At 35.4% G+C, this 15,492-nt stretch overlaps 3 protein-coding genes across 3 annotated transcripts; 1 reads left to right on the top strand and 2 right to left on the bottom strand.

Annotated features, from left to right (window-relative positions):
- On the bottom strand, positions 1-624 carry LOC143582196 (uncharacterized). The gene has a single exon (XM_077064819.1). The coding sequence runs from the start codon at positions 622-624 to the stop codon at positions 1-3; it is 624 nt and encodes a 207-aa protein (XP_076920934.1).
- A 1,626-nt stretch (positions 625-2,250) lies between these two features.
- On the top strand, positions 2,251-6,790 carry LOC143582195 (uncharacterized). Its single transcript, XM_077064818.1, has 8 exons — positions 2,251-2,307; positions 4,133-4,336; positions 4,470-4,538; positions 5,471-5,590; positions 5,686-5,760; positions 5,859-5,993; positions 6,082-6,223; positions 6,439-6,790. Exons 1-8 carry the CDS (start codon positions 2,251-2,253, stop codon positions 6,597-6,599), a joined length of 963 nt encoding a protein of 320 aa, XP_076920933.1. The 3' UTR covers positions 6,600-6,790.
- An 810-nt stretch (positions 6,791-7,600) lies between these two features.
- On the bottom strand, positions 7,601-9,130 carry LOC143582198 (uncharacterized). Its single transcript, XM_077064820.1, has 3 exons — positions 9,028-9,130; positions 8,630-8,916; positions 7,601-8,154 (listed from the first exon to the last, which is right to left on the bottom strand). Exons 1-3 carry the CDS (start codon positions 9,124-9,126, stop codon positions 7,623-7,625), a joined length of 918 nt encoding a protein of 305 aa, XP_076920935.1. The 5' UTR covers positions 9,127-9,130; the 3' UTR covers positions 7,601-7,622.
- Between the last annotated feature and the right edge of the window lie 6,362 nt (positions 9,131-15,492).

Here is a 15,492-nt window from a genome sequence, read left to right as displayed (position 1 = left end):
CTATAAGCTGTCTAAATCTACGTTTGAGGATTCCCTTCGCCAACCCCTACGTATATGTTCGTACTCCTTCATACGTTGTCCGTACAGTGTTTTCCATTCGAGGGCCGCCGGTACGGCGCTTCTTTCCCAATTAAGGTTCGGCGTAGGCATTGGGAAATCTCCTACCAATTTGATATATATCCAGTGATCACCTCCCCAGTTAGCGATGCCTATAAGAACTGGATCCGGAATCAAGTCAGGACCGATTCTCAATGGGAAGTAAGATTCCGTCTGATTGCCAGCTAGGTTGACTAACACACACGCGTATGTCTGAGCAGCCACGTGCCCGTGACCGGGTACGCTGAACCAACGACTCGGCGGCGCCGGTTTGACCGTGTTGGAGTACGGAATGCTGGAATGAACCCAGCCGTATAATCTGTCATCCTCTTTGTTGAACATCGCCCTCCACCACCCTTCGTTCGTTTCCAGCTCGTTCTGCATTGCCCGCCTAATATCCAGCCAGAGTTTCTCATGTATCCCCAAACCTACGGTGATTGATCGGAAACCGCAGTTACCGTCTGGGCGTACGTTTTTGATGTCCGCGACGAACGGCTGGGCCCAGCTAGGAATGACGCTCCTAAACATTTCTATCGCCGGTACTTGCGTTGGCGAAACCATCAAAGGAAACCCGAGGTGAGCGCCGTATGTTTCGATGTCTTAGGTCGTCCCCGAGGAGTTTAAACCACGACGCTGACTGGGACAACGAACGAGTCAGCGAGAATGGGGTGGGGGGTTTCTTGGCTGGGCCCCTGTGACGAGGATGGGTTGTAGGAGCTGTGTCTGGGGAGATTTGGAGCGGGGGTGTATCATCTGTGCCTCAGGGGATCTGGAGCGGGGGTGTATGAGCTGTGCCACGGGGGATCTGCTTTTTTGGGACGCCCCCGAGGATCCTCTCTTTTTTCGGGTGACTTCTTTTTAGATCTCCCTAGAATAGCATATACGAGCTTCGCGAAAAAACTTTTCTTCTGATTAGGGTCATCTATGGACGATAGTGTATCGTTGATTTCACACATACCTGCTTCGTAGTCTGCGTCTTCGTTAGGAGGATAGCCTGGATCAAAATTAAGCCTCCTCCAGAACGGGTCAACATCCTTTATTGGGATACACGTGTCATTAACTATGTATCCCTCAATCCGACAAGCACATGGCAGCCCCGAAGACGAATACTAATGGTGGTCGCATGAAGCCCCACCGTCACGCATCTTGTGTATCAACTCATACTCGTTCACAAGTAGACCCAGAGCGTGAATCGACACCTTGTTTATTAACTTCTTCAACCAGACGTGCTGTCGATATCCTTCCATGACCTTGGAACGGGAGTCGTGAAAAGATTTACCGATCTCTTTCATCTGCGAGCCGACCATTTTAAGGATGTGCCTGGCAATTGTGTCGAGCGAGTTGTTTCTTCCACTGAGGTACCTTTTCAGATTTGCGTGCTGGCTCTCAACTCGGTTCGTCGTAGTTTCGCCGTAGTTTCGGCGTTCGTCAATCCAGCATGCTACAAACTTGTGTCTGTATGGATCCAGCCAGCTGTTGCGAATGTATTGCCAGACCTCTGAAAAATAAAGGGAAACGTTATTAAGACGTATGTTTAGGCTATTAATAACTATCATCCGGTTCGAAGGACTCACCTGCTCTATCGTCCTGTATCAAATGACGCTCCATGTTGATGCAACGGTTGTCTTAGTCAAGTATCGTCGGAGACTGATACAGGACCTTCCACCAGTACGCAAAGTCCGTCCCCATATCCGTCCTATATAAGCCCTTAAATTTTCTCCTTATATTCTCGGATATGTGCCACCTGCATAAATTTTTGCTGGCATTAGGGAAGACCGCGTCGCAGGCGTTCATGAGGGCCTGGTCCACGTCAGTCAGGATCACTCATCGAGCATTTGTTTAAGTTTCTCCAGAGCCAGGTGAAGTTCCTCTGCCGTTCCCTGATAACAAACGCGGTGGCTCCATGCAGTCATCGAGCATTTGATTGAGATATTATCCCGGACTTACCTGATGACATTGATTTAGGTTCGGTGTTGACGATGACATTAACACGTTTGCTTAAAGCTTTCGTTACCTCCGGCATAATACACAATGAAAGCACAAACTCAAACAACAATCCATACAACAACATGTTGTTGTATGGATTGTTGTTTGAGTTTGTGCTTTCATTGTGTATTATGCCGGAGGTAACGAAAGCTTTAAGCAAACGTGTTAATGTCATCGTCAACACCGAACCTAAACCCACGCCAGCATACGTGCCAACCTGTTCAGGTAAGTCCTAACTAATATCTCAATCCGTTGCTCGTTATGTTGGAGCAATAACCGAATTCCACTTCTCTGTCCAAAGTATGGGCTCCGATTATCGTTGCCGTTAGCGGATACCGCGGATCCGAGAGATTCAAACTCATCAAACTAATATCTCGATCTAGTGCTGGTTATGTCCGAGCAATGAATTCTTATACCGCACATCTACTATACATATGTATGTGTATATGCTGATAATTCTTTTAGCATACGCGACATGATCAACTTACAATACCCACAACTAAACATTAAAACAATAAAAAGCCTAAGCTTAATAGTGACGACTGATATGTGTTTGAGTAAACACAACTACGGTTGTCAGTGGTGACCGACGGTCAAGACAGTTGGAGTTTGAAGAAATCGAAGAACCAGATTTGAGATGTCGATAACGAAAGCAGGTAAGAAATTGAAAGTTTGTTTGGAAATGCCAGTTTTCCCAAGTAAGCCCCTACAACTAATTTCAAGATGTCGATAACGAAACCAGCCAATAAATTGAAAGTTTGTTTCGCACTGTCAATTTTCCCAAATAAGCCATGCAACTGAACACCCGTTGTCGAATTTCGAATAATAATATATTATTGATAAGTAAATAATATTAATAATAATAAACATAAATAACATTAATAATAACAATAGAAAAGAAAAAAAAAGAAAAAAAACCATAACAAGACAAAACTGGTGGATTTTTCTAGAAAACCAGCACCCACCCAACATAACCCGCACCCGTTTGATATAATATAATATAACCTAAATAATATAATATAACATAATATAATATAATATGATATAATATAACATAATAAAATATAATATAATAATAACATATTTTTATGTTATTATATTATATTATATTCTACATTACACTATAAGAATGTACCTCCGAACGTCTTGCGCCGGCGCCTGACACCCGCATCTGAATCTCTGGCGTACGTCAGGTACCTAATAATAAGAATATTTTAATACTAATACTAATATAAAAATTATTATTTTAATAATAATTATTATATGTCTAGAATAATACTATTTTAATAATCACAATAATAATATTTTAATAAATACAATAATAATATTTTATTTTATTAACAACAAAATTTTAATAATAATATTAATATTTTAATAGAAATAATATAATAAAAATTTAAACAATAACGGTAACAGTACGAGAAACCTAGTATGAGAAACATATACGTGGTGTCTATATAGTAAGTAGACATTGTATAATATAACGGTAGGTGCCTAAAAATATAGTTTACTTTTTCAAAAGTCACGTAACAAAACTAAACCAGTCACCAAATATATGTCATAACATGTACAATTACGTCCTAACATGTACTAAATAAAGATAAAACGAAACCTGGTTTAAATCCGAATAACCGTTAGCGGCGTACCCGGCTCCTCCTCGTCCGACTCCAGAAATAAATGGTTGTTGTTGTTGGTTGAATGGAGAGGGTGTAGGTGAGGTAGAAAAAAAAAACGAAAAAAAAAGGATGGACTGGGAGGGTACGATACGACAAGCCTATGACTGTCGTTCAGGCTAAATGTCAGATCGTACACTATACGCCACGTATAGACTTACACGCGCGTATAAAGGGGTGTGAAGGTGTCCGTAGCGGTACCCCTTTCAAAACTTAAGCAGAAATCAAGAAACGGTTAAACCCATTGACCTTTGATACTGACGCGTCATACGTGGGTACAAAGGCTTCCACGTACCGGTTTTAACGGTAATTAATAATGATGGCCCAATATTCTCCACACAATATTTTAATTATCATCCATCGGAAATGAGTTGCAGAGCATCAATGGATTCACCACCAATATCGCTTCCACTTCAATTGCCCCCAATTCACTACGAAGATGCTCAATTGCAAAGCCTAATCAGTTCTTCCGGCGTTTAGATGCAAAACCCAGATTGGTTGGTTCGAATAATAATAAGAAGAAATTACAAGTGCACGCGAGTTTCTTAGAACTCCCACTGCTTCCGTTTCCTTCTGATCAGGTATTTTATTGTATAACTATAAGGTTACGATTGATGGTTTTCAAGACTTATTATTATTATTATTATTATTATTATCATTATTATTATTATTATTATTATTATTATTATTATTATTATTATTATGTGTTTGCAGGTGCTTGTTCCATCTGAAGCTAAGACAATTCACCTCTTTGAAGCAAGATACTTGAAGTTATTGGATGAGGTATTTACTCGAACACGGCTCGAAAAGTTATTAGAGGCATCAACACTAAACTGGACATATTTTAAATTATGTAACCAGGCCACAACTCGAGTAACCTATTTATCTAAATGTGTCTAATGGATTAATGGGTTGTAATCAAGTTGTGAACTTCTTGTTAAACGGATTGGAGGGTTGTAACAAATGGGTCAAACGGGTTATCAATGGGTTTTGACGGGTTGTAATCAAGTTTCAGACTTGTAAAACGGGTTGGAGGGTGGTTATAAATGGGTTGACGGCTTGACATGTTTAATTAACCGGTTGATTGTGTGGAAACTGGGTTACATCAACCCTAAAGCAAACACATTTGAAATCACTGCGCACCGTTTAATGCATTTATCTAAACAAGCCAAACGAGTTGACGGGTTGCAATCAAGTTGTAAACTTGATAAACGGGTTGAAGGGTTGTAGTAAATGGGTCGTCAGCTGGTTGGTGGGTTGTAATTAAGTTGCAAGCATGTTAAACGGGCTGGAGGGTTGTAATAAATGGATTAAAGGGGTCGTCAACGGGTTGTAATCAAGTTGCAAACGTGATAAACAGGTTGGAGGATTGTAATAAATAAATGGGTTGGTGGGCCGACTTAATTAAAACATATCAACCTTAGCAGGATTTGAATCTTAATTTTAAAAGACACACGCAACAAGAAAACACATCATGTGAGCCTCATGTAATTTTGGGTCAACATCGGTCAAAGTTGGGATCTTGAGGAGGCTGAAATGTAAAAACAACAAGAGAGACGAAGAAGTTATGGAAGATTTATATGATAAAAAGATTAGTATGTAAAACAGACAAAAGAGACGCAACTTCTTGTTGTAAATAAGCTTGGTATCAAGCTTTTTTAAAGCAAGATTTGAATTTTAGTAATAACATGATCTTAATACATGTGTGATTGTAGTGTTTGCTAAGAAAGAAGAAACTATTTGTGCACTTTGTGTTGGATCCCATTGCTGTGAGTTCCACTTCAAAAGAAGCATCATTTGCTGCTAGATATGCTTGTTTGGTTTTTATAGAGAAGGTAATTAACTTCAAATAATCATATTATATCTTCATTCCTTATAAATTTCTATTCTTCTTTTAGTTAAACTCATTATCGTCTCAGTGTTGCGACAGGTTGAACAACTAGATGTTGGGGCCTTGGTCTCTATTAGAGGCATTGGTCGTGTCACATTAGTCAAATTTGCAAAAGTAAGTTACTTTTTGTTAGATTGAGATGAACTGACCATTTTACCTTTTTCATTTACAAAATAAATGTGATTTGTGGAAACTAATATTCTGTGTTGCAGGCGGATCCTTTCTTGGAAGGCATCGTATTACCGCTGCAGGATAATGTTCCAGAAAATGAAAGTGAAGTAAGCTCTAAAGTTGTTGAACTAAAAGAAGCTCTTGAGGGATTGCATAGCTTGGAAATAAAACTAAAGGTTGTGACTTGCATTGCGCATTTGCGTGCATTAGATATTATACCATTTACAAAATTGTTACCTCATTTGATTTTTTGTTAATGTTTAGGCTGCTAAAGATGAACCGTTGCGGACCCAAACAGCAAATTCTTTAGATTGGGCTTTAAAACAACCTTCTTTAGATTGTGAAAAGGCTTTCATTCCTTCTTATGCTGAGCGCGTGTCATTTACTGCGCTTCAAAATGTTTCTGGTAGTTCGCTTATTCTTCGATTTATTTATTTTTTTGTTTTTTATTATTATTATTATTATTATTATTATTATTATTATTATTATTATTATTATCTTAGAGAAATGTCCAGTTAAAAAAGTTACCTAATAACGTGACACTTAAAATGAATTAGAAGTTTCCGAAAGTCTATTTTAAACGTTCTAAAAATTATTTGGGTAATAATATTTTTATGACAGGATCTACACATTCGGAAATGATAAAGTTACAGAACGAAAAACTGAAAGCGATGGATGTTAAAGAAACCTTGCAACGGTTTGAAACTTGTTTGAGTTTTGTCAAGAACAATGCCTCAATGACTGCAGCCAAGCTTGCCATTCAGTCCTTGAACATTCAATAATATTATACTGTATGTTGTATATCTTTACTTTTAGATATTAGTTTGCTTTATATGTTTGCAACATCAATCAATGTTATAGATTATAATGGCTGGTGAATCAAGTCGTTTGTTGTATCTATGAGCATGTGTTTCTATCAGTTTTTTATTAACAGTTTCATCCTAAATTTTGTAATTTTCGTCACCAGTTTATGAATCAGTCTTAATAGTCTTATTATTAAGTTTTTAGCTTTTTTTCATAAGTAGTTTTAAGATAAAAAAATCACACGTACATTTATAAGGTATGTTACCATATTATTACATGTAAGTGTGGAATGTTATTAAAAACGTGACCAAAATTTTTCCCGCTTCTGCTTTAGGCCAAGTGTTAAGGAGTCTAGCTTTTAGCCGAAGGCCATGTTGGCACACTTGGGGCAGTAAACACCACGACACATGCAGCGTCGAAGAGCGCCATGACAGCCTCCGCGAGTCCAATAGCATGCGTGAGGAGTGTGGTGTTTGTTTTTTATTTTTAACTGATATGTTAATCATTTATCTTCATCTCATCTCACAAATCACATTCATCTTTCACCTCACCATAACACATCCAACTTGGTATGAAATCTGAAAGCTCTTTTGTCGCATTGGCGCTTACATGTGGTGATTTTCCCCTTTCATCTTGCCCTTTCCACCCCTTCAATAACACACAGTTTTATAACAATTTTAACCATAAAATTTTAAATCAAAGGTCTTGAGAGAGAGATCAGTTTTGGTTAAAAAGTCTACTATTTAATTCAGGTTTTCTGTACTATTTAACTAGACCTGTATTTTATAACCATTAATTTCGGTTATGAACAGTTTGATGTTTTTGGTATGTTAAGCCCGGTAACGTTTTAAATCCTGGCTCAACATAAACCAGACCTGCACATATCCCTAATCAAAACACACAACTTTTCCATTCATCCCAAACAATTCATTCATTAAGCGTTGAAACCAACAAGAAACCAAGAACACAAACCTATAAATATATACACAAAAAACCAAAACTCACTGAACCTCTGAAACAGCCAACCCATTCTGCAACCAATTTCTCATAATCGTAAACGCCTCTTCAGCATCTTTATCTTCTTCACTCGATGCAGGTCGATGAACAAACCCATGACCTCTGCCTTTAAAAACCACCACTTTAGATCCACCATCATTATCCCTTACAATATCTTCAACCACTTTAACAGGGCACAACGGGTCATCATCACCCGTGATGTACAAAACAGGCACCTTGATTTTAGCAGCAACAGACGGTTGGATCCTTGTGCCATAGAACGATACTCCAACTCCAAAATGATTATTATTATCTTCAGCTAGCACTTCGGTTACTTTTCTTCCACCAAAGCAAAAGCCAACAATTCCAAGCTTGTTTGAGATTCCTGCAGCTACAAATTCATCCACCATCCATTTGACTGATGCTGCAATGTTTGTTGTGGCGGTTTGGTTGTGAGTGGTTAGCCATGGCTCAAACAGGGTCATGGATCGGTCTTTTGACCATGGATCTCCATTGAATAAGTCGGGTAACAGGACACTGTGACACAAAATGGTTCGATGATGTTAACGATGCGTACATATTAGAGAGAACCTATTAGTTAGGATTTAATGTATAATGTACTCTTATAAATAGTTAATCAATAACACACCAATACTTCAGTGGTTTTCATGCCCCAGGGACGCATAGTACTAATATATTGATCATATTTTATTTATTTTTCTCTTGCAAATCGTTATTGACCCTAAATTTTTAAAATGCGGAACAAATACAAATCATGAATTTTAAAAAGGGAGGACAAGTTCAAAGCAGACACTTAAATGTTAATCTAGTATTAATATTGATATGCATATGTCACACAAATTAACGGTGTTAGGTAAGTAGTTACCGTTAGGTTTAACCACCATTAGTTAGTTATAATAACCGCCATATGTATATTAACGAAACATATTAGTTAGTTATAATAACCGCCATTAGTTAGTTAGTTATAATAACCAGCATTTGATTAGCTTACTTGTAGCCATTGCAGGCGATCCGATAAGCAAAATCTCTGGTGGACGAGTCTTCAAATCCGTAAATATCAGATAACAGTAAGATACCAGTTCCATTATTGTTCTTGACAGCAGTGAGAAGATAAGCAGCAACCGAATCAGCTCCTTCACCGATTGAGACCTCAACTCCGTTGACGAGCTCACACGCCTCCTCGTCGGCGTTGTATTCGATCCGTACCTGACTGCAATACAACCGGCGGCATTTATCTGAGGATCTCCGGCGACGATTTACGCTTAGGTTGCAGATATTCTGGACAGAAACTGAAGGTTTACCGTCAAAATTGAAATGAACCTAAATTATTACACTTGAATTTGATCAAGATTGTGGATTAATTTAGAAGAGTGAATGAGAGAGACTTACGGATGCGAATTGAAGGTGTGGAGAGAAGGGAGGTTTGAGAAGAAACCTTGAGGAAGTTGATGCTGCAGAAGCCATGAAAATGGCTGAAGCTAGCCCCATCTCTGTATTGTGTAATGTGGGAGATGATGACACAAGATATTTCATTTTTAATAATACAAATAAATATCTGTTTGGGAGAATTTAGGCCTCATGATTAGATAGATCATAAAGCTTCTGGTGGTACTGCCACTGCTGTTGGATTATATGATAAACTAGTGTAGGTTGGTAAAACTCGGAAGATGATAAACCCAAACTTTGTCGGTCTCGAGCGTTGAGATGGTAGGTCAACGCATATTTGGTCGGTTTCGGTTAAATGCGTTATAATACCGGAACTAAAAACCAAAAATAAAACAAAAACGTATAAAATTTGAGATGGATCAGTTGAGTAGCGTCAGTTGGTAACACTCGGGCATTGGGAAGATCCGAGCATTGCCGATCCCGGAAGTTGAGGCGGAGAGTCTACGCAAATCGGGTGATTTCCGTCACATTGGTTATGGTACCGAAATTAAAACAAAATGCAGTGAGTCTACGCGAATTTGTTTAGTTTCTGTTATGTTTGTCATGGTACCGGAACTAAAAAAAATCAAGGACCAATACGGTGACACCAAGATGGCCCAATCAACACTTAACGGCACCAAAGTTTATAATTATTATATATAATTATCTTTTTTCTGTTTATTCACATTGCAAATTATTAATTTATATAATAATAATTTAGTCACAAAATTTTTATTAATCAATTTACTTCTTTTGACATTTTTTTTTCTTCACGTAACAAAATTATTTGAAATACTAAAATGTGGGTCTGATTTGTAATCAAACTAAGTCAAAAAGCATTTTTGTGCAAACATCAAAAAAAAATACCAATTCAAACATCCACCTTATCGTCATATCATATTCTAAACTTTCATCAAAAACTTTACTTTTCTTCCACCCATAAACCAATCTAAAGTCTAAAATATAATAAATATGTACATACATACATATATATATATATATAATATATATATATATATATATAAACGAAACCCCTAAAATTCTACGTGTCGCGATGTGGTTGCTTACCCCTTTTATGGAGGTCTCTCATTGATTTAACCCAAATTCATAGGTATGGTCTTACCAAAACCAGATAGCTTTTAAACAGGTTATAACATCTCATTAAATTAAAAGCTAATCTTACCAATTAGATATGAAAATCCTATAAAATAGGGATATACTAAAATTTAATATCCAATTTAAAAAGAAAATGATATTATTTATAATTAATAAACAATTTTATAGTAAAAAATTAAACGGGTCACCAAATCTAGATAGCTTTTAAATGGGTTATAACATATCATTTATTTATGAAACTCTTTCATTATCAAACCCTAAGCATATTATTAACTTTCTTATAATAAAGAAAATTAAAATCCAAAAACTAAATATTAAAAAACGAAAAAATGCAAAATAACCATTCTCTCAAGCCATCAAATTGCTTTATTTGTAAATAAAGGCTTCTCATGCATTTGACCCGAATTCACGGGCACAGGTCTCACCAAACCCAGATAGCTTTTAAACGGGTTATAACATCTCATTATATTAAAAATTAATCTCATCAAATATTTTATATGAAAATCCTATAAAATAGGGATATAAAAAAATATATTATTTATAATTAAAAATTAATATCCTATTTTATTTAAAAAAATATATTATTTATAATTAAGAAGCAATTTTATAATAAAGAAAATAAACGGGTAATGTATATCACCAAACCCATATAGCTTTTAAACCAGATTATAAAATCTCATTTATGTGAAACTATTTTATCACTAAATCTCAAGTATATTAATTATTAACTTTCTTACAATAAATAAATTAAAATCCAAATATAGATATATAAATATTAAAAACGAATAATGTAAACAGCCTCCATAATACGGGGATAAAATCTAGTAATTATAAATGAAAGCTTTTAAAAGCTCCCTGGTTGCTTCCTAAATTCTCTCAAGCCACCATATTGCTTTATTTATAAATGGAGTCTTCTCATGCATTTGACCCGAATTCATGGGTATGGGTCTCACCAAACCCAGATATCTCTTAAATAGGTTATAACATCTCATTAAATTAAAAAAATTAATCTTACCAAATATTTGATATGAAAATCCTATAAAATAGGGATATACTAAAAATTAATATCTGATTTTTTTTTAAAAAGATATTATTTATAATTAAGAAACATTTTTATAGTTAAAAAAAATAAGTAGGTCATAGGCCATCAAATCCAGATAGCTTTTAAAAGGATTATAACATATCATTTATTTGTTAAACTCTTTCGTCATCAAATCCTAATGGGGTGTTTGGGATTCCTTATATTTTCCTTCTTGTAATTTATTAGCTTTTATAAGTTAAAAAGGTGTTGGGTAACGTGAATATTTTAAGTTTTTAAAGAAGGAAAAAGGAGGTTTTGATAAGTTTAGAGGGAGTAACTTATCAAAAACAACCTATTTAAGTTAAAAGAAGGTGCGAATAAGGAATCCCAAATATGGCCTAAGTATATTATTAATTTTCTTAAAATAAAGAAATTTAAAATCCAAAAAATAAATATTAAAGAACGAAAAATGTAAAACAACCCCCCGTAATATTGGGGATAAAGCGTAGTATGTATATATGATGTGTGTGTAGTGGTTGTGATGGGGCCACTACAAAACCACCTCCCAAACGTTTGAGAATGCAAACGAAACCTAACATAAACGTTTGTCTCCACCCGCCTCCTTTCGTTTGCCCCATGCCATGTCACCAAAAACCAATTCAAACATAAGAGATATACACCGAAACCAACTAAACGAAATCTTGCCCATATATATAATTCTTAATCTAAATAAGGCAAATAGGTTGACAGATTGTAACTAGGTTGTAATCAAGTTGTGAATAGATTGTAAACATGTAATAAAGTTGTAAACAAGATAAAAATGTGGTAAACTTGTTGGCTTCAAGAGTCTTAGGAGGGGAAAATTTGTCAAAAGTACCTTCCAAAAGAACAAATGTGTGTTTGTTGCTAAAAAAATTATTAGTTGTATATTTTATAACTATATATTCAAAATTTAAACGAACTAGTATATCTACTGATTTTATTTGACTACAGCCTGACTTGTTTATCAAACATGTCAGGAAAGTTAACCCAAACAAAACCTTCTTTTTAAACTATGTTTAAAATCATGTCATGTTCATGTTATTTTAAGAAATATACTTTCATTAGGGACTAAACAAAGTAGCAAAATTTAATTATAGTTGCTGTAAACAAAAAAAGTACATTCTGGTTTTAGTTAAACAAAATAACTTTTTTCCTCTTGTTATAGTTTCATTAACAAAAATAATTTTAAGGGTGGCAAAACAAACCCAAATGAGTTGTTTTGGGTCAATTTGAATAATTTTTAAAATTGAGATGGGTTAGGATGAATCAAAAGAATTTTACAAGAAGGTCAAGATGGGTTGGGAAAATGCTAGTGACTTTTGGTTATATGTTAGAATGAGTTTGTTTATGTGGTAGAATGAATTAAAACAAGCTTTATCCAATTTTATTTCAAACAAAACCCACGGAACCAAATAGAAACCGAGAAATCAAAAGCGAAATCATTGAAACCGAACATATACCGAAACTGACCGAAATGAAAAAAAGCAAAACCGAAGCAAAAAAAAACTGAAAAAACCGAACCTGAACCGAGATAAAACATAGTTTTTTTTAATGAACGAGAAAGACGAGGGAAACATTTTAGTTATTTTGCTTTTTTCGTTTTCGATTTATATTTTGAGTTTATTTTTTTATTAATTTTTTTGAATATTTTGTTTGAGAGGTTTTTAAAACCCTTTGTATTTTAACCTTTACTTAGTTCAAGATGGGTTAACTTTACCCATACCCATCCTAAACCGAATAAAACCGAGAAATTGAAACCGAACAAAAACCGAATAGATACCGAAACGAAAAAACAAGCAAAAATGAACCCAAAAAAACCGAACCTAAATTGAGACGAAACTGAATTTTTATTTATTTATTTATTTTTTATTTTTAATGAACGAGGACGACGGAGGGGACGCTATTTTAGTTTTTGCGTTTTTTATTTATATTTTGAGTTATTAATTTTTTATTAAATTTTTTGAATATTTTTTTAAGGAGTTTTTGAAAACCTTTGCATTTTAACCATTACTTGGGTCAAGATGGATTAACTTTACCCATCTTGACCTATACCCATCCTAATCCTTTATTTTAAAAATCCATCCTGATCCAAATCCTTTTTTAACCCATCACTCAAATCCAACCCAACCCAACCCAACCCAACCCACTCATATTGCCACCTCAAATTCTAAGTATTGCATAACAAGTTGTCACTTTACAAAACACAATAATAAACACCACTCATAACAATATAGTAAGAAATGAACCATGAACTAGTATTTTGGTCGTCGTGCCACACATTGTTGGTCTAGCTATGGAGGTGAGACGAATAGAAACAAGCTCAATCGAAAACATCGAGTCAGGCTGACTCAACTAAAGTCTAAGTTGATGTTAGCTTGTCTGAAACTCACTCATTAAAACAACCCAACCTAAAAGGCTATATCAGTTCTAAGAAACAAACCATGTTGTCGGTCTTACATAGTCAAAGATAGTTTTTTTCCTTTTCAAATTCAAATAAGAACCACACAAAAAAGCTTCAGTTTTAATCCACTTGGTCCAATTCACCGGTTTGAAGGGTTAAAGCCATATTTTAGACACCCGACATGCATACCAAACATCCGATCAAACAAAGCATGTTGACTTCAAAAAGTCAAAACCGTTTTAAGGGTACATCATATGTTTGTAAATTAATGTAACAAGGTAGCATTGCCGCAATTATTACTCTTCTAATTCACACAAACTGTATAAATCAAAATCCATTTCACTTGATTCTTGGATCATAGCATCAACAACCTTCACCATCACACTTCTACATGAATCCCCAACCCCTCTTTTCAGTCCTGAAAAAATGGCAAAAACTTTAATCAAAATATTGTACAAATGTATAAATTTCAGTACAAATAGCAGAAAAACATCCAGGTTTATAAAAGATTGATTTGATCAAGAAACACCTTATAGGATGGCATTAATGATAGTGACAAAATCCTACCTTAGCAGCTGGTGTCTCAACAACATTGGGAGATATTTGAGTCGACCCGTCAAATTTCTGAGAGCAATCCGAGTATGCAGATCCGATACCCACTCCAGCACCAAAAGCAATCGATGCCCACCGTGTAACAGGAAATTTCAAACCATTACGTTAGTTAAAAAAATTAAACAAGCTGACCCAAACGGTTTTTTGCATAGTTTCATGAAACAAACTCAGCTCACACGCTAAGCAGTACTAACTTACGTAACTGTACAAATATTTAGCACCATTACATAATCTCATGTGATGACATCAAGTTTAATCATGTGATGTAAAATATTAAAATTCATAAATCATTAAAAACGAATCTCTTAACTATAATTTCAATTACATGTAACTGAATTTGGTAGAAATTTTAATCATTGGTCGGTAACGCAAAATGAGTGTGTTCAATAGGTAGCATTTAAATGGGTTCTGTTAAAATAAGTTGTTTTAGAACTTTATCTAAATGGTATGGCCGCTATATTTTTTTACGTCGGTTAATCACTATGAGTGAAGGTATATTTTTTACCTTGATCAGTCCTCTCTTTTTGATTTAGACAAAAACACATTTGGCAGTTGATTCATCTCAGAAATTCTAAGTCTATCTACATTCTTCCGTATTCCGACGATCCACAAATTCAATTTTTATACAGAAATGACAAATGGGAGACGCTTCCCATTTGTCATCAATATATGCAAATTCAACATGTGAATCACCTGAATACGAAAGATGCAGATAGATCTACAATTCCAAGGACGAAACATGAGTCATCGGTCAATTGCGTTTCTAAATTGTCGAAATCAAATGGAAGGGACAATCAAGGTAAATGCAGATGACAACATCAGGAGCATTTAGGTAACTAAATCCATTGGAGACGAACGAAGCGAGAGGGGGAAAAGAATAACGGGAAAATGAAAAAAGCGACATCAGCAGCAGCGCTGTGGTAGATTACAAACTAATAGAAGCTGTCTTTAAGTAGCCCAGCCTGAACCGCTAGGACTTGTATCCTACCCATCTTGATCTGCTTACTCTTTTATTAATTCTGCTTATCTTAATCCTTTGAAAATTATAGTAAACCCATAAATTTATATTTGAATTCCAAAACACCCAATATAAAATTGTTGGTTCAAAATTGCCAGGCGTCACGACCCGCCTAAAATCAAGTCACAAATCTTGAGTTCTGAAAGTTTCCAGACTAATATGGAGGCACCATTCTCGAATTCTGAAAGTTTCAGACTAATTTTGAGGCACCCTTTGTTA

This window comes from Bidens hawaiensis, unplaced genomic scaffold, assembly GCF_021521415.1.
Source record: "Bidens hawaiensis isolate Kalapana, Puna unplaced genomic scaffold, B.hawaiensis_p1.1 tig00031489_1, whole genome shotgun sequence".
Taxonomy (NCBI): domain Eukaryota; kingdom Viridiplantae; phylum Streptophyta; class Magnoliopsida; order Asterales; family Asteraceae; genus Bidens; species Bidens hawaiensis.
This window is presented reverse-complemented; position numbering and strand designations above follow the sequence as displayed.

What these genes read in the sequence shown, in the direction of transcription:
- LOC143582196 (XM_077064819.1), bottom strand. Translation starts at nt 624, where the DNA reads ATGTTTAGGAGCGTCATTCCTAGCTGGGCCCAGCCGTTCGTCGCGGAC.
- LOC143582195 (XM_077064818.1), top strand. Translation starts at nt 2,251, where the DNA reads ATGTCATCGTCAACACCGAACCTAAACCCACGCCAGCATACGTGCCAA. An exon ending in ACTTGAAGTTATTGGATGAG is followed by an intron (nt 4,539 to 5,470) that starts GTATTTACTCGA and finishes GTGTGATTGTAG; the next exon opens with TGTTTGCTAAGAAAGAAGAA. An exon ending in GTTTGGTTTTTATAGAGAAG is followed by an intron (nt 5,591 to 5,685) that starts GTAATTAACTTC and finishes GTGTTGCGACAG; the next exon opens with GTTGAACAACTAGATGTTGG.
- LOC143582198 (XM_077064820.1), bottom strand. Translation starts at nt 9,126, where the DNA reads ATGGGGCTAGCTTCAGCCATTTTCATGGCTTCTGCAGCATCAACTTCC. An exon ending in CACACCTTCAATTCGCATCC is followed by an intron (nt 8,917 to 9,027) that starts GTAAGTCTCTCT and finishes GTTTCTGTCCAG; the next exon opens with AATATCTGCAACCTAAGCGT. An exon ending in ATCGCCTGCAATGGCTACAA is followed by an intron (nt 8,155 to 8,629) that starts GTAAGCTAATCA and finishes TTTGTGTCACAG; the next exon opens with TGTCCTGTTACCCGACTTAT.